An 18,340-nucleotide genomic window follows, 5' to 3' on the forward strand; every position below is an offset into this window, starting at 1 on the left:
AATTCTCTTTGGCATTACAGCCTCATTCTAACCTTCATCAGCGTCTGCATATTTCCCTGACTTTTTTTGATTAAAATCATTTTAATCCTATGGAAAAGAAAAGCATTAAACGTATAATTTGTACAGAACAAACTCATGATTAGACTGTGCTGCCATTATTCTAGAGAAGGATTGGTCATTTACCATACCTGCATGGACACTAATATATTCAGAAAGCCAAAGTAGTTTGAATTAATACCCCACTCTGCCCAGCTCCGTTTCTAGCACGTGGTTAGAAGTTTCCCTAACTGCAAATTAGTCATTTAGTGGCAACAGGTAAAATCATTTTCTACCTTTTTTTTGCACAGACTTTTAGAAGCCCGATTATAAATTTAACTACTCTTGTATTAAATCAGGCTTTAACTGCAGGCGCTGCTCGTTTATTCATCGATTCTGCATGATTATCTCATTTTATGAATTCCTTTTTAACCCCTCTGCCTGACAGACTTTTACAATGCATTCATAAAAAACAGCACTAATCATTCTTATCCAGTCACGCAGCACTAATGGAGGGACAAACATGAACGTCAGAACAGTCCAGGAAAAAAATGAGTAATTAGTCTTGTGGCAAAACAGGGTGAGGGGATTGCAAAGGAAAAGGATTGCAATTAGGAACAGATTTCATGAGAAAGCGATTTGAGCAAACTTACAAAATGATTTGCTTTATTTGACTAAATCTATAATAGAAATTATACATTTAAAGTTGAACCCAACTGTGACATCCTGTAACACTTTTGTGTCCATTCAAACCTGCGTGGCTGCAGGCAGGATAATCAGGTTTTCTCTTTACAGTAAGTTTTGCAGAAAGGGAAGAAATTCAATTCAAAAGCATGTTGACTGAAGATTTACTCTAACTCAGGAAAGTATGTGGCTGGTACTTCTTTGTATTTAATCAGCTGTCCACCTGCAGGTTAACGCTGTAGGATGTATTGTCAGAGGCGTCTGTTTGATCTGTTTGAGTTCCTCAAAGAGTCTTACCATGTGTGCTTCCCTGTGTGTGTCTTTCTCTTTATGTGGCTGTGTCTTTGTGTGCGCTTGCATACACGCACGTTGCAGTAAAAATCTGACCTGGAGGGACATGCAACATCTGGTTGTTCGAACTTCTCACCCTGCCCACCTGCTCACCAACGACTGGAGAACCAATGGGGTTGGACGCAAAGGTACAGCAACTCCCTCCAAGTTCTCTTCTGCCCTCTGCAGTTTTACAGATGCCTTCGAGGCTCATTAACATGTTTATGCATCGAATAAACCAAATTGTAACTAGAGATGCAAGGCCCTGGAATTGGTTGTGTGAAAGCTTAAAATGGGGTGCGCGCTATAGCTCGTCTGTGAAGTTGGAGCTGAGAGAGGATGCTGCTCTCAGCGGGCCGACATTCATGTGTCTGTTTCCTCTTCTCTCTCTTGGTCTCTGCAGTTAGCCATTCATACGGATACGGTCTACTTGATGCCAGTGCAATTGTAGCGCTGGCAGAAACATGGACCAGTGTGAGGCCACAGCGGAAATGTGTGATCACCATGGTCTGTGAGCCAAGGTTAGTACATCACACAAGCACACTCACACGGTTACAGCTCACTGAATTTATCTCAACACCCTGATCACACATACTACAGCTGTCAAAAATATCTAGTTCAAGCTAATTAAAAGTAACATGTAATTTGTTTGATTTAATTTGAATGCAGCCCACACAGCCTAATCCTAAATTACATTTACGAATAATGTTCTGTTCATTCAAAGGTGCCTCCGCTGCCTCACTTGAGTGACAAGCTAACGTTATTGTAATGCAGTGTTACCTTTACCCACAATGTTTCCACCTGTGTGTCAAAACAGAAATCTTTACTCTCTTTACTTCCCCGCTAGTGTGTCACGATTATCTGCTCAGCACCGCCAGCTGGTTTTCTCTATTGTGCGTTAGCAGAGAAAACAACAGTAGCCTAGTTTACTGATAGAGCAGCAGGGCACTGGATCGGATGGACAGTGTATTTTAGGAGCGCCGTCTGCTGGAATACAAGCAGTTGAGCCGATCATTACCAGTGAGCTACCTCAAGGTCTGAGAAGTGAAGCCAATGTGGAAGTGCCTTGAACTTGCATTCTTTCTAACAGCCAGCAGGGGGCGACTCCTTTGGTTGCAAAAAGAAGTCAGATTGTATAGAAGTCTATGAGAAAATGAGCCTACTTCTCACTTGATTTATTACCTCAGTAAACATTGTAAACATGAGTTTATGGTCTCAGTCGCTAGTTTCAAGTCTTCTTCAATACAGCATGATGTTCATTTAGTAAATGATGGTCCCATTTAGAGTCATATAGACCATAAAGCAGGCTATGCTTTAGGGCGTGGCTACCTTTTGATTGACAGGTTGCTACCACGGCGGGAGTTGATTGTGTTTTCTTCTTACAGCTTCAACCCTTTCACAGTGTGTTTTCAGTCCATGAAAGTTAATTATAACCTTTTAACATTAAAAATGTCTTATTCACGGTTGTACTTAGCTCCAACCTCTCGTGTCACATCTGGTTGCAAAAAACCCAGATGGCGACGACCAAAATGCCAAACTCAAGGCTTCAAAATTGTAGCCCACAAACCAATGGGTGACATCACAGTGACTACGTCCACTTCTTATATGCAGCCTATGATCATTACAGGTTGAATATTAAATGTTTCGCACGTTCAAGCAGCAGTTTGGATTTCAAATAAAAAGTGTCATCCGTAACATACAGTATATAATTTCTATCATAATTTATAGGTGGAGTGTTATTTAACATGTCATCTCTGGCTCTGGAGGAAGCTTTCTAAATTTTGAAAAAATAACCCTGAAGTCAGGATATCTCCTGACTGTTAATCTGCCTCGTGTTAGAGTCCAACTTTATGGAAGTGTAATACTACATCACCGGAGTACCTTTTTACATGAAAAGTGCCTCGCTGGCATAAAGAAATAGTTTTACATGAGTGTCCTGGTTAAGATAGGAGCAGCACATAAAGCACAGAAGTACATTTAACACAGTATTATAAAATATGACGGGATGAATGTGATCAGAAAGATAATTTACTACTGATAAATGAATAATAGTAGTCAGTATACCATTACAAGAAATAGCAGAACAGATAAACAATACATACATAGTGTTATGTTACATACATTGTTTTGACGTAAACGCATGATGAGATAAACCTGGATGTTCGAGCCGCAGTGAGTGATTTATATTAAACCGCTCCATAACAGAACGCAGGTGTAGGAGATGCTCGTGTGTAACTGAGCCATCATGCTTTGCTGCAGTGACACGTTACGTCTTCATCTGCAGCTCGGCGCCCGTTGAAATGCTCCGTGTCGGTGTGTGTGTGTGTGTGTGCGTGTGTGTGTGTGTGTGTGTGTGTGTGTGTGTTTGTGCCAGGCACTCAGGGATCATTTAAAATAATAATTTGTTATTTCATGTGTTGCTTTCGCAGTTAAGACTCTATATTTTTCCTCAGCCATTTTATTCCTTCTCTTCCCGGTGTCACAGTCTAAACACAGCCTGACATCTCTTCTTCATTATGCGCTCGCTGTCACTTCCCTCGCTGGGTTGGAAGTTTCTCTCTCTTTTACTGCAGCAATGAGATGCTCAGAGCAGATGGTTCGAGCGTCTGGCAGCAGCAGTCAAGGCAGGTTATTCAATTTACATTTTAGGTGTTTAGCTGGCACACTTATCCAGAGTGACTTGAGATAAGTCTGCCGGTAGTGTCTTTCTCACTGTCAATTATATCCAGTGATTACATCTAACAGAAGCATGACAGAGTGATCAAAAAAGTCACATTTCCAGTTAAAAGTGCAGTACTACACCATTATGACCGTAATTACAATTCCTTTTATGCCTTTACCGTCTGTAACAGTTAGATGATGAATGAATAACTTTGGAGTTTTGAGTTTAGTCTTATTCTGTGTATAGATTTCAGAGTTGCAGGAGTTTGCAGATCGTTGATTTGAATTGTATCGGTTGGCCCGACCTTGTGTTGTTTACATCTGGAAAAATGGATTGTGCCTTAAAGCATGAAGTCTTTGCAGGAAAGCTCCTGTAAGCACGTGTCTAACCAAATCAGTGAGCATACAGGCATTGTTTCAAATTGATATGAGAGAGATTTCTATGGAGGACAGAACCTGCCAAAAATAAATGAATAAATTAATTAACAAATTACTCGATAAATAAATGAATATGTCAATAATATAGCAAAATGAATGAATTAATAAAATGTGACAATTTTATTTATTCATAATACATGAATAATTTAAAGGGTAGAATTAAGCAGAAGAGTACATTAATATGGTAATTAATACAAAGATAAATAAATAAAGAAGCAAATTAAAACAGAAATATCAATATATGTCACATTCTATCAATTAATTAATGGCTACATTTATTTTTGTTTATTTTCTTTTTTTTTTACAATATAATTTTTCCTATATTCAATAACATTTTTTATCAAGTCATTTATTTATTTATTTTTTTATTTTGGCAGGTTCTGTGCTCCATAGATTTTGTCTATTGTTTCAACATTGATTGTAATGGATAGACACTCAGATGTGTGTGTGTGTGCACACTTTTTTCTGAAAGAGGATTTAGCAAACTTAATGCAAATTACTAGCGGGACTGCAACATGTTGTATTACTGCCAACTGTAGTATGTGAAGCTCTGACAAAGATTTTCAAAAAGTGATGCATGATTTCGAAACACTGAAGCGTGTGAACCACCAAATGGTTGGCAATTCTTCAGATTTGGCCACCTGTCAGAATATTTTTGGTGGTTCTGAGAAGCTTAATTAACACTGGATTAAAATACACATTTGTGTTTCCCCAGGATTATTGCTGTGAACAGATTTGATTTAAAAATCATTTAATATTTGTAGATCTTTCATAATGCTTTGGACCAAATCTGCTGTGAGCTGCTAAATACCCAAAAATGAATTCAAGCAGAAGACAACAAAAAATTTAAATAATACTGTTTGTGCAATGTTGGTCTTTTGGCTTGCGTTGTGTTTTGGTGATGCTGAACAGAGAAATCTTGTATTATTTTCCTGACGTCTTTTCATTTTCAGCAATAATGATCACATTCATCACGAGGTGATTTTCACCTGTAGCTGCTACTGAAGTGTCGATGATAAAAAGAGCCAAACGTGTCATCTTTCTTTCTTTCTTGATCAGTCGCTCTTCTCCGGCGCACACATTTTGCTTCTCCGACACTTTTAAATCACAGGCGCCTGAGCCGCAGCGGTCAAATGGCAATGATAAATCAACTTCAGCAGCCATTTGTATAAATTTCCATCTCCTTCTCTCATGTTTTCTGACTTTCCCTAGAAACACCGCTGTAGAAAATAAACCTTTTGGTTTATTCCCATGTGAGGCTGCCACAAAGGTCAAAGGCGTTTATGTCAACCTATGATGCATCATGAAAAATGTATGGGCCTGAACCTGGAGGGACTCTGTCTTAAAACAGTGAGACACTTCAGTGATCACACAACCTTGTGTCACTGAAATCCGTAGTCTTCCTCCGCCTCAGAATTGTTGTGGATGTGTGTAATCTCTTAAGCGAGGGAGTGAAAAGAGGTGGCTGCTTTACTTCCACAGAGGACACTGGTGCTACAGGTTATGAGACGCTAATCCTGTTCAAGGCCACAAACTCTTCACCCTTCGCAGGCTTTCACACTGGCCGGCAGCCAAATGTCACAGCTCAGGACGAGCCAGTAATGACTTCAGCAGCACACGACCTACAACTAACGTATACCGCTGTCTTCATGTGTCTTCTTCATATGTCGTTTCTCATGTTTCACAGGAACATTGGCAGCCATTTGTCGATAAACATGAGCGTGGACGCCTGCTTCGGGTCAGACACTCACGTGACCTCATTAGAGCACGTCCAGGCCCGGCTCACCCTGTCCTACAACCGCAGGGGAAACCTGGCGATCCACCTCATTAGTCCTGCCGGCACACGCTCCACTCTGCTCCACCCCAGGTACAGACACGCGACTGCGCACACACACAGACAATACAGTGCACGTTGCTAAACACAAACGCTTTACACTCCCTGCGTGTGGTTGTCCTGCAGGATTCATGACTACTCATCAGAAGGTTTTAACGACTGGGCTTTCATGACCACCCACTCCTGGGACGAGGAGCCCAGCGGGGCGTGGACGCTGGAGATCGAGAACGTGGCCGGTGCCAGTGACTATGGTAAAGCAGAAATGAACATTTTGGTGGATTTGCCTGCATGTTTGTGTGTTCATATCTGGAATTTGGTGCTGTCCAAGTTTATCTGTCTTAAGGCCGTATTTGAAATAGGGTTGCAACTAAAGATTATTTTCATTATTGATTCAATTTGTTGACTACTTTTCTTGAAGATTTTCAGTTAAATGAATGTCACTATCTATCACTGAAGGAGGTTCCTAATGGAGTGAAATGAGCCAGAAGTTTCTAAGTGGCAGCCATGATAAGCTTCTCTAAATGCTAAGGAAAGGGGCTTCAATGCTTCCTTTCTTATCTCCTTTAGCATAGGATACACCGGACCATCCTTTACAAAAGGAAAGGAGACAATAACGCCCCACAATTCTTTGCGACTATGCTTAAATTGAAAACATCCTTTTTAGTAGGTGTGATTCTGGTTTGGACAGGAATCCTTACTTGCATTTTAAAACATTGAGTTTGTCACTGTACTCAATAAAGTTGCATAAAAAAACAAAAAAAAAGGAAAAATCTGCTGTCACATAATTATGTAGCATAGTGTAGGTGCAGTTAGGGCTGGGCAATATGACGATATATATCGGTAAAATTATATAAAATGTCTATTGTATATATTTTTTTATATCCGTTCTAGCATGATATAGGCTAGGCCTATATCTCTATTCCCTTTTTCCTCTATAATTTCACTTGAAACTATTGTGTTCATTTTGCACACATGTTCTTAAAACGAGAAAATACTCTTCACTTTTCTTTTTGTTTGTAAAGTATTTAATTCATACAGGAGTATACAGAACTAGGCTTTATCATGTAGTTATTTCATATTGACTATTTATTTTTTTGAATTAACCAGAAAAACATGCTACATGGTGATATACAATATATCCTTATCAAGATATGAAGTGACCATATCGTGATAGAGAATTTTGGCCATATCAACCAGCCCTCAGTGCAGTCAGGATTCTCTGAGCACCGCAGTTGTCGAGTCCTTCTGAATTCTCCTTCACATCTTTCCTTGAACTCATGACGTTTTCCATCGAGGTTAACGAGAAGGGGTTAGGTTTTTTTTTGACCATTCGACCGTAGCCTGGATGTCTGTGGGGACATTCCCGGGAAAAATCACATGCAGCGCTCTCTGGGAAGTAAGATCCAAAAACAGATATAAACAAGTCATAAATCTGAATACTAAATCCTGATTCTCATATGCAAAGTTATTATGTTGAAAACTTGAAAAAGAACTTACTCTGGATAATTATGGGAAGCAAATGTATTAAATCAACTAATATTTTAATTTCAGCACTAATTTAGAATGGCTTTATATACATATATACAGTGTATATGTATATTGTTTGCCTTTATTTGACAGTGATAGTAGAGATATGGGAGAAAGGCAACAAGTGGATTAAACATAGGGCGTTGCGGTCACATGGTACAGTATGTATCTTAACCACTAGGCCACCAAGACGCCATAGAATGACCTCACATCAACGTTATTCAACATTAATCTGTTGAGTCTAGAGTTGAGCTCAAGGGTTAAGGATTCGGTGCCAGGAGATTAGAGATCAAGTGGCTCCTGTATCCAAAGTGCCTTTGTTCTCTTTATAGGAACAGTGGAGCTGACTCTGTACAGCTCTGCAGTAATCGCTTTTTCTTCTAGCAGGGGGCATGATAAAGCAGTGGAGTGAAAACTTCACTCTTTGTGTTTGCATCATCCACCAACAACCGTGTGCACTCTACATCATCCACCCACAACACGGTATTCAGAAGCCAAGAAACCCAAGAAAACAGATCTAGATAAACGCCTCCCTCCTCTTACTAAAGTGGGACCTCTCACTAGTCCCTGCACTTGAATGACTCTTCAGAGATGGGCACTTTATAACACTCATATTATGCACAGAGTGAAATCACGCTGTCTTTAAATTGCAGCTCATTTCAAGGAGTCATTTTCTGTCAGTTTATGCAGAAAATCCACGAGTCTACAATGAGAAGAGGATACATTTATGAAATCCACCCTAGGGAGCGCCGGAGCGCCGGAGCCCCGGAGCCTTTCTGTTTTTGACAGGCCTACTTTGTCTCTCTGTTAATTTCAGTTTGCTAAAAAAATTTTTTTATCTCCTCTATCTCTCCACTCAGGCACTCTGACCCAGTTCATCCTGGTGCTGTATGGCACCGGCTCAGAGTCTTCCAGCTCCTCTGACAGGGCTCAGCCTGCCAATGGCAACTGTAAGACCTTGGACCTGAGGCAGATATGCATCGGTAAGACTGGTATCTCTTGTCCCCAGTTTGTTCCTCACAGGAAGTCACTGTCACAACAGCTGACGGGGGGGGAGGGTTGTAGTAATTACCGAGTCATGCTGAGATGTGACATGTGGAGTAGTGTGTAAGGGGAACAGGGTGAAATATTATTATCCCATGTGTGCTCAGCTGCGTCTGTTTGCATGTCTCTACATCAACTGTGAGTGGACTTATTTGAAAGTCACGCAATTATCTTATTCAAACTCTTCCTGCTAACGTCACGCCATCATGGAGCTTCAGCATCAGTATCAATTTGAAATGAAGATCTAACTTCTGATGAGATGAAATTAAATTTTACTGCAGGTCCCTTTTTAATAACCTCATTTAAATTTAATGATGCCCATACTGCCGTCTCCTACCTAATCCAAATACTGCTATAGGCAAGGTCTGAAGATACTCCTGTCCGTATGAGTCCACCTTGTCTGAAACAGTGACAGTCTGACCCCTACAGGCTGTCAGAGGTACTTTCATACCCACAGACCATCATATACAGTCATTAGAGGGTGAACTGAATTTAATTAGCATATATTTAATTATCAGATCGTATGTTATGATTGTATCATGTAGTAAACGGCGCTCTCTAACTTGGGGGATCACAGCTACAATTTTCTGTTTTTGAACAAGTTGACAAGAACCAGCAGTCAATTAGATTTCCCTCCTTCTGTTGGCTCCTGTTTGTAGCTCTGTTACCCCCAGCACCCAGTCTGTTAATTGCCATTATAGGCAATGGTCTGCATCTGGACCGGCTGCATATGGAAATGGCTCTGTTGACTCAAACATGCTGCACTCAGCATATGAATTGCAAAGCTTCTTTCGTCATCAGTTTTTCTTAGCGAGCAAAAGTAGCACTAACAAAAGTGGAAAATGGCGACATAAAAAGGCAAAATTGCCCAGAAACTTTTTCTCACATTTTTCCAAGATACCAAACATCCCCATGGGTGACTGAATAAAGAAATGTCAGACAGGACGTGCTTCGCCATGTTAACTGTGCCCTCTGAGCCTCGACTGTCTGGGCAGGAATCCTGCTTCTCTGTTTCGGGGTTGTCTGACTCATATGAGGAGGTGAAAGGTGTGTGAGGCTCTTTATTTCAGTTTTGTTTCGTCTGTGTTACAGAGTGCGACAGCGGCTACTACCTCTTCCAACAGGGCTGTGTGAAGGAATGTCCGTCAGGCTTCTCCGTGGGCTCCCAGCCCCTCAACTACACAGTGGGAAACTCTATAGCACCAGCTTCCGTCCCAGCCTGCCTGGCCTGCCCACCGCCCTGCCTGACCTGCAGCAGCCTGAGCTCGCAGGCCTGCCTGTCCTGCCCACCCCACAGCTCCCTGGACCCCATCTCTGGCACCTGCCTGCACCTCAACCAGTACATGCGCGAGTCCCCCGGCAGCTTCATGGTGGGCCATGGGAACCCGGGAACGCAGCTCCAGCTCAGCTCCCGGCTGCCCATCACCGTCGCCGTGCTCAGCTGCATGGCCATCATCGCCACCTTCGCCGGCACCTTCCTGCTGCTGCAGCTGCGCTCGGGCGCGCTCATCAAGCTGCCCTCTATGGAGGCCGGGGGCGGCCTCGGGGGCAGTTTCAGCCTCGGGGGAAATAGGGTGGTGTCGTACCGCGGCATCCCGACAGTGTGGGGGGATGATGGGGTAAACACAGACTCGGATAACGATGAGTTTGACGTCCATAATGAGAGGACTGCCTTTATCAAAACACAAAGTGCTCTTTAATGCCTCCCCCACATCCCTCCCTCTCTCCTGCTTTTAAAGTCTTCTCACGCTCATTTGTCTGATAATTCAGGGCTGCGGTAACGGCCCTCTCACAGTCTTTTTTACCTGTCATCCTTTTTTTCCTGTCTCTATCTCACCGGGTTCTCATCTGAGTCCTGCTTCATGATCTGCTGTGGGAGACCTGATGGGAAGCCGCTGCCTCTCAGAGCTCGGGATGGCCCGAGCTTTGCTCTCTTCATACTTGGGCGCTTTTCTATTAAACCGGCTCTCTCCCTCCTCTTGCCCTCTAGTCGCTAACAGTGTCTGTCTGTGCAGAGTCCATTTCCCCCTCCAGCTCCAGCTCCTTTTGTTACAGCAAACAAATGATTATTATTTTGCTTCTTCCTACTCCCCCCCCCCCCCCCCCCCCCCCCCCCCCCCCCCCCATCAGTCTCAGTGCAGTAGCCAGACGAGATTGTTGAATGTGAGGAGTAGAGATGTGCGTATGAGTCTGTGTGAATGTGAGCGTGTAAATCTGATGAACCGTGTACTGCCCTTTATAGAGATGCTAAAGCCGGTCCTGTCACATTTAGTACTTTAACTTAGAAGTGATAACAAAAAGCTGCATTATGAGGCGTGAAATCGGATTTGGAAACATTGATTCTCTCTGAAGTGTCGTTTAGTGACATCAACGTCCAAAAATCTGTTCATAAAAGCACCACTTATCTGTAGTGAGACACAGTGTGTTTTAAAAAAAGCATAATAGTTGTCAAGGACAGACTTTAATAGTTTATAATCATGTGTCATTAGTCAGACAAACAAAACAGACCGTCTGAGAGCCGCTCTGTTATCTCTTTATGATGAGACAAGTTGTATTTACTTTAATCAAAATCCATCTTCCACACTTTGTTACCAGTATGGTTATTGTTCTAGGTGAGAGGGGGGGCTTTAGTTCTCCTACTGTTCACACAGTCTGGACAGATCTCTCTCAGCTCTGTGAGTCACACAACTAACAAAACTTCCTCCAGACTTTTGGGATTCAAGATGGACTCAATTTATCCCAAATTAGAAACTATGAATTCTCCTGCGCTCATCACCTCCCCAACCATCACATGGAAGGGTATCAAAAAAATACGAGAAATGAAAAAAAAAAAAAAAAAAAAGAAACACACACAGGCTACTCGATCAACCCTGAGGCACAATCCCTTCCAGGGATATTTAATTTCTGTGTTTGATGTGCACACATCCCGGAGCTGAGAGAGAAGCAGCCGAGGTGCTGAAGGGACCCAGAACAATATGTGACTGTTGAGCACAAGAGCTTCTCAAAAAAGCAGCTGGCAGGTGTTGCGTTACCTGTGATTGATTCCTTGACAGAGCAGACGCAGTTAACAATACATCAAGGCTTTCCCTTTTGTCAGAGCACATTAGCACTACAAACGTACATTAGACACACCTCACATCACAAGGACTGAAACTTTGTTAACGTGTGCATGTGTTTGTGTGTGCGAGCCCTCTGAAGTGAAGGTTTCCTTTCCATCCTTCGCCTCACAGCCTCCGCTCTCTTCTTCAAATCTTGAATGCTGTTTAGGTCGAGACTCCACACCTCACCAGTGTCTCTGCGCTCACCCTCCAGTCGTCATCTAATCTGATTTTCAGATTATCTCTTCAGCGTACTTGCCAATTAATTATACTCTGAATGATACTGGAGCGACTATTTATTCTGAGAGATTTTAATCATACCTTTAGGGAAGATGGTTTTTAAAGAGATTCTTTTTCTCCCGGGCTGGTTATCATCTAAAATGTGCATCTCATGATTTAACCCAGTGTAGCCATTTGGAATTTCTCTTTTTCTACGATGTTGAAATTATGATTTATTTTTTCCATTTCCAGTACAAAAACGTTGGAGCTGCCAGAGAGAGGTTGTCATGGTGATGACATGCATACAAAACTGCAGCTGCTCGTCCTTTATTATTATTTTTTTATCTACCTCTCATATCATCCAGCAAGGTTTCATACGCCGTTAGAGGAGCTGTTAAATGATTGTAGAGGTCAAATTATATGTAGGTCGGATATGAAAACGCTTGTCGGGAAAGATTTAAGAGGTTGTAAGTCAAAGTTATGATTTAGAAGAGAAACAAGCAATTGTGATTCAGAAACTGTAAAGCTGCTGTGTAGATGCTAGTCTGCTAAATCTCCTATCTCTCCTAAAATGTATTGCCTTTAGGATCAGCATTCATGGGCGGTCACACCTGGGTTTTAAAACCCGTTATTGAAAATAGAAGGATGTCCGTAGATGTCGTTGGCCAGCGTTTTAAGTGCTAAATCAACTTGAAATTGTTAGGGGCGTTTCTACAGGGGTGAAGATGTTTTTGTTCATACGTTTATGTCACTGACAATCAAATAATTTCTTTGTGTTGAAGGCGAGAAGGTGCACAAGCACACAAAACTAATCGATTTTAATTTAACCACTTGTGTTAGAAAAAGCTTTCTCAGAAGGTATTATCCATAAATATTCAGAGCTGAATGTGATTTAAATTGAAAAAGTGTGTTCAGAGAGAGTAAAAAAAAGAGAATAAAGAGTTTCCAACCAATACCTTCCTACATCCTCTTCAGCAGGATGGAGACAATTGGTATGACTGCACTGAGCCAGGAAGCTTAATTCATCTCAGATGGCCGGTGCAGGTGTAGCACATTTGGCTTATCGCTGCAGTTTCAGCCAGGAAGCACTAAACTGGATTGGAAACCAACCCGAGAACGTGGATTTAGAGAAAGTGCCCTCAGAAGGAACAAAGCTAATGTGGCTGCAGAGTAACGAGCGTGTGCTGCATCTCTTTGTGGGATGTACATTAGTGCCTACTGCCATTCAGGCTTCGATTAGCCACACTTTAAGGAGGGTTGCTAATTTAAAAAATGTAATAACTACAGCCTCAGACGTGAGCCACAAAATCGTATTGACTTCCCAGCTTGGTGCGAAGTGTGTAAACAACAGATAATGGGGCTAACGCGGCACCAAAATTGCTTCCATAAACTATTTTCTTAAACTCTGGAGTTTGCTTCTTTAGAAGAACTATAGTGTGCGACTCCGACCAATGCAAGTAGTATTGATGCTCAGTCTTCTCAACATTATCCACCGTGCATCTCCCCTTACAAAACATTTATATTGCTTCCAGAAAGTGCAAGATTTTGGGGGGTGTTCAGACAAGTTTCTGTGGCCCCTCGAGTGCACACACAAAATGATTTATTCATCTTAGCTTGATGTTGTATCCACTACAGCTTGAAAACTCAGAAAACTTTAAACTGATGAACTCGGAGCTTTGTGCGTTCAAGTGTTCAACTTTTAAGAAAATCATGAATGCGGGCAGCATTAAGTAGCTTCTAAAGCACAGGGAGCTGCTGAACACCATTAGCAGCCAGCTCACTCTTTATACTGCGAGAACGTGATGGAAACTACACACTAAAAAAAAAGAAAAAAAGAAGAGGTTCTCTAATTGTGCCAGAAAGCAGCTCATCATCATAAGGCTGCCACTTCACTGGCACACGAGTGTGAAGCCTTTTAAATGTAGAAAGTAACAGGAATGTTACAAAGAATATCTGCTCGCCGCAAATTGTCTCCTCTGGCTATAAAGAAATGACTCGCTCGTAGGAATGATGGAGGCTTTTTTCTTTTCTACAGCTGATTTATTTCATGCGGAGCTCGATGTTGCTTCAGTCCTGCCTTAGGATGTAGTCTGAAGTGATCAATATGAAGTCGGACAGAGTTAATAGGAGCAATATCTTTGGCATAACCAAAGACAATCATTTTAATGCTGTCTGTTTAGTGTTACGACGTGCTGTCGTCACAGTCCATCGACCCCCTTCACTCGTGTTCAAAGTGTTTTTGTTGACATCATTCTGTCGTCTCTGCGTTTTGTGTTGAAGATCTGCGGTGACTCCCTGTATGTTCAGCAGCTGTGGAGGGAGGAGGTAGAATGTATCCCATCTCCATTAACTTAAGGGCTGAATCAGATCTGCGTGCGTCCGTGTGTGCACATGCTTAAGTATAAATGAAAAACACTTTGTGATGGGGGACGGGGGGTGGGGGGGAGCAGTTAGTGGAGCAGCCAGACGCCTCTGTTGACCTCCTCCTGCCTCCTCGTGAGGTTCCTGGCTGCACACAGTACCTTACAGATTTGTGACCTATGAATAATGTACAAGAATGACTATCTTACATGGGACATAACTCTAAAATAAGGCCTATTTTTGTACTATATGAATGGTGCAGTGTAATTTTCTTGTAATTTAAAGATGCTCTTGTTTTTCTCCTTTTTATTTAATTGATGTCAATTATAGATTCTACTAAAAAAAAATAAAGATCTATGCAAATTTGAATGTGTTTTTATTAACTTATATGCTCTTTAAGTAAATATGACGATGGTGTAGGCTGTGGTTCTTAACTGGGGTGGCAAAGAGATGTTTGGGGGCGGCCACCAGGGATGTCAATGTGTGGATTTTTTTGGGTTTTTTTAACTTAGTTTTTATTGCAGTTTCAGCAACTTATACAATCATCATCACATTCTTTACCACTGTATTTTCTTTTTACAGCTGTCTTAAAATTTTACAACTTAAAACAAAGGGGGAGAGAGAAAAAACAAAACAAGACTTCATCTTAAACTGTAATTTCAATTAAATTCAGAGAAAAAGGGAGGACACATACTTAAACAATCCAAGGAATTAAAATTAAATAAAGTCAAATAAATAAATAAATGAATTTAAATAAAAATAAATGTGGTGAAGGGTCGGAGGTCAGGGAGGGGAAGTGTGTGAAAGGGTATGTGTTGTATGGGTGTGTGTATGTGCTTAGAGAGATGACCTGGGTCAGGAAGACAAAGATGATGATGATAGATGATATGTATGATACAGATCACCAATCTCTGTATTAGTATAATCATGGCAGGGCTCCACCTTTCAATAAATGTGTCTTTTTGGAGTCTTAGGGAATAGGTTATTTGTTCCATGTGGTAAATTTCCCATACCTTCTCAATCCATAAATTGTATGTTGGGCGCTCAATGTGCAGATTTTTTAATGCATTAATATTCTACTAATAATGGGCTAAAACATAAATTAATAGGCTACATGCGTACACACAACTGTGGATTGTCAGTCTCGTATTTTGCAGAACCTTTATAGTCGAGTAGGCTGATGACAAATAAATAAAAAGGACCTTTTTCTGAGATCTTTTACAAAAGTTAAAGCTATTCAGTGGTCAAATGCTCTAAGAAAACAACCAAACTAAAATGCATTATGCAAACCCTGCATTCTATCCTATCCTGTTTTGGGTTACATCTATTTGATGAAATTTTGTCCATACATTTATACTCCCTGATAATAAATCGGGCAGTAATCCCCTGACAGTGGTGGAAAGAAGGTAAGTCCATTTACTCTTACTACTTACTTTACTCATCCTTAATTGAGTACTTAAATGTTCTCTATACGATTAATATAGCATCAAACAACTATTTGCTATGTAAAGATATAGAGGACTAATGTCTACCTAAGCAGAGAATGAAGCATGTGTGTTGTGATCCGAGCTTCTCTGTGCTTTGATTACATCGCCGGGCCGGCCGCGTTTGCCTTTTAGTGCATGTGAGCGTGCCCCACTGGCAAGCTCACTGCCGCCACTCTACACTGATCTCATAAGGCGGTTATGTTGTGCCCCTTAAACAGGGGAAATAGTGAGAGAGAAGGATGAATGAATCACACGCAGCTCTTCCCTTCACTCGTCTCTGTATTGAGTGAGGAAGAGGAGCGCGATCCCCCTACTGGAACCCCGAGGCATTACCAACAGATCAACGCACAATCAACCCACACACACAAGGATCTGCATCACCTATCTGCATTATTCCTCTTTCTGTTTCACTGCATATGTGCTGCATAGTCTCTACAGTGACCAGTTTTTATGCATATTTACATCCAAAAATTAAATGACATGTCCTGAAACCGATACAGTAATAACTGAGACAACAAAGAAATTAGCTTTTTTAGCTCTAAATAAATGAATTATGCCTGAAAAATTAATTATTCTTGCATTATTCTTGCCTGTCACAGTTACAGCTGACGGCTCTGTTGCAGAAGCATTAATTTAATCTGACTCTGCAGAGTAACAAGTAGCTAATTTTGTTAAATGAACATAAAGTAAAAGTACAATATTTCTCTCTGAAATGTAGTAAAACAAAGTAGCATAAATTGGAAAGTACAAGTAGGCCTAACTCAAAATTGTAGGCCTACTTAAGTACAGTACTTGAGTAAATGTACGTACTTTCCACCACTGCCTGGTAATAAATGATTCACCATCTTAGTTTAGTGTGTCAGCATGCTGACATTCGCTAATTAGCACAAATCAAAGTAAGCCTAGAGCTGAGGCTGATGGGTCATTTTGCAGGTATTTGGTCATATTGGACAAATACAAATTTTGACCTGATGATGGCGCTGGATGAAAAGTTAAGGGGTCACAAATTTTTTGACAATATTTTTCCAAATGACTGCTGCAATGGAAACATTTCCCACATGTTTTGCAAGCATACGTTTGTATCCTGTATGGTTTCTTATATCAAGTGTGACATCTCGCAGACGCCTTCTCACATAGGTGTTACAAATGTACGGCCTCTCACCTCTGTGGTTCATCAGGTGTCTATTCAGTTTGGAGTTATGCACGAAAGCGTGTATCACATTTGAGCAACTTTTTACCAGTGCGGGTATTCAGGTGAACCTTTAACATGGTAGAGTTACATAAATTACTTTTGTTTTTTTATTGCATCTTTTCTTCGGTTTTAGCTCTGCATGTCTAGTTGATTCTGGGTTTCCGTGGTTGTCTGTTGGTTGTGTGTTTTTGGCTCTCAGCTGCATGCGAGTTGTGAGAGAGTTTCTCTGCTGAGTTTCACCAGGAATCAAAAGCAGTGTCTGAATAGAAGAAGAATAAAGTAGCAGAAAATAGAAATACATAAATTAAGTAGGCCTATACGTAGCCTATACCTCTACTGGAACTGCAGTTATGGAAAATAGTTTCCTTCAACATAAATCATGTAGTCAACTATAACAGTGACATTTGGACATCGTCCAGTACAGTGTGTCTCTGTTGCTTCTATGTATAGTTGGCTGTACCGTGCATCTCTTTTGTAGACACTGCACCCAAACATGAAAGCAGATATTTCCTCCGCGGTCTGTAAAACTAGTTTGATCTGCGCTGCATTGTTCTGTGTATTTTTGTCCCTTCTTCTACTTCTCATTCTGCATAATGAGTGTACTTGATGATGTATGGCTGGTGTAATTAAACCAATGAGTTTACAGCAGAGAGGTGGCATCCAACACCAACCAAGTCATAAATACAAGTAATGAAGTGAGACTTGGTTCACGCTGTGGTAAAAAGAAAATGAAACAATTTTTAAAATGTATTTTATGCAACAAACACCATCAGCGTTTTTTACGGTCTGCTGTGGTCTAAAAGTGATAAGCAGTATACTTAAAAAAAACACCCAGAGAAGGTTTCAACACACTGGTCATTCCTCAAAGTGAAATAGCATTGGACAATATATTTTAATTATTTTCTCCCCATGTTAGTTACAGTAAACCTGCACCTGTCCCCATCAGGCCTTTAGGTCACTGATGCCACCTGAATAATCTGCTCACCCGCTGCTCATATGGACATTTGTTACTTACATCAAGACATTAAAAGCACTTTCACTGTAAAAAATGAAAATATTCAGTGGTGAAAGAAGTATTCAGATCATATACTTAAGTAAAAGTACTAATACAAAAGTCCTGTATTCAAAACTCATTTACAGCCAGGTGTACTGAAAGCATTAAAAGAGAAATGGCTCCTGTGAGTGGTATAATGTTGTATCGTTGTACTGAACTATTATTACCGTTGCACTGATGTGTAAGCATCATTTTACTGTTGTAATTGGTTGAAGCTGGGTAGTTTAATCTATGTACATCAAACTCAGAATCAGCAAATACGTAACTGCAGCAGTAAAATAGAAGTAGTGACATAAAAAGTACAATATTTGCCTCTGAAATGCAGTAAAGTATAAATACTTAAGTAAAAGTACCTCAAAATTGTACAGTAGTCCA

The 18,340-nt window shown here is 40.9% G+C and overlaps 1 protein-coding gene across 3 annotated transcripts in view; it reads left to right on the forward strand.

Annotated features, from left to right (window-relative positions):
- furina (furin (paired basic amino acid cleaving enzyme) a) overlaps window positions 1-14,601 on the forward strand; it is a 102,937-nt gene extending 88,336 nt beyond the window's left edge. For all 3 annotated transcript variants that reach the window (XM_074619000.1, XM_074618991.1, XM_074618983.1), the window contains exons 11-16: window positions 1,096-1,199; window positions 1,454-1,571; window positions 5,837-6,016; window positions 6,110-6,234; window positions 8,371-8,493; window positions 9,647-14,601. In XM_074619000.1, coding sequence (XP_074475101.1) covers window positions 1,096-1,199; window positions 1,454-1,571; window positions 5,837-6,016; window positions 6,110-6,234; window positions 8,371-8,493; window positions 9,647-10,254 — 1,258 coding nt within the window. In that variant the 3' untranslated portion in view covers window positions 10,255-14,601. The remainder of the gene's footprint in view (window positions 1-1,095; window positions 1,200-1,453; window positions 1,572-5,836; window positions 6,017-6,109; window positions 6,235-8,370; window positions 8,494-9,646) is intronic.
- Window positions 14,602-18,340: the final 3,739 nt, after the last annotated feature.

Source organism: Sebastes fasciatus, chromosome 2, assembly GCF_043250625.1.
Source record: "Sebastes fasciatus isolate fSebFas1 chromosome 2, fSebFas1.pri, whole genome shotgun sequence".
Taxonomy (NCBI): domain Eukaryota; kingdom Metazoa; phylum Chordata; class Actinopteri; order Perciformes; family Sebastidae; genus Sebastes; species Sebastes fasciatus.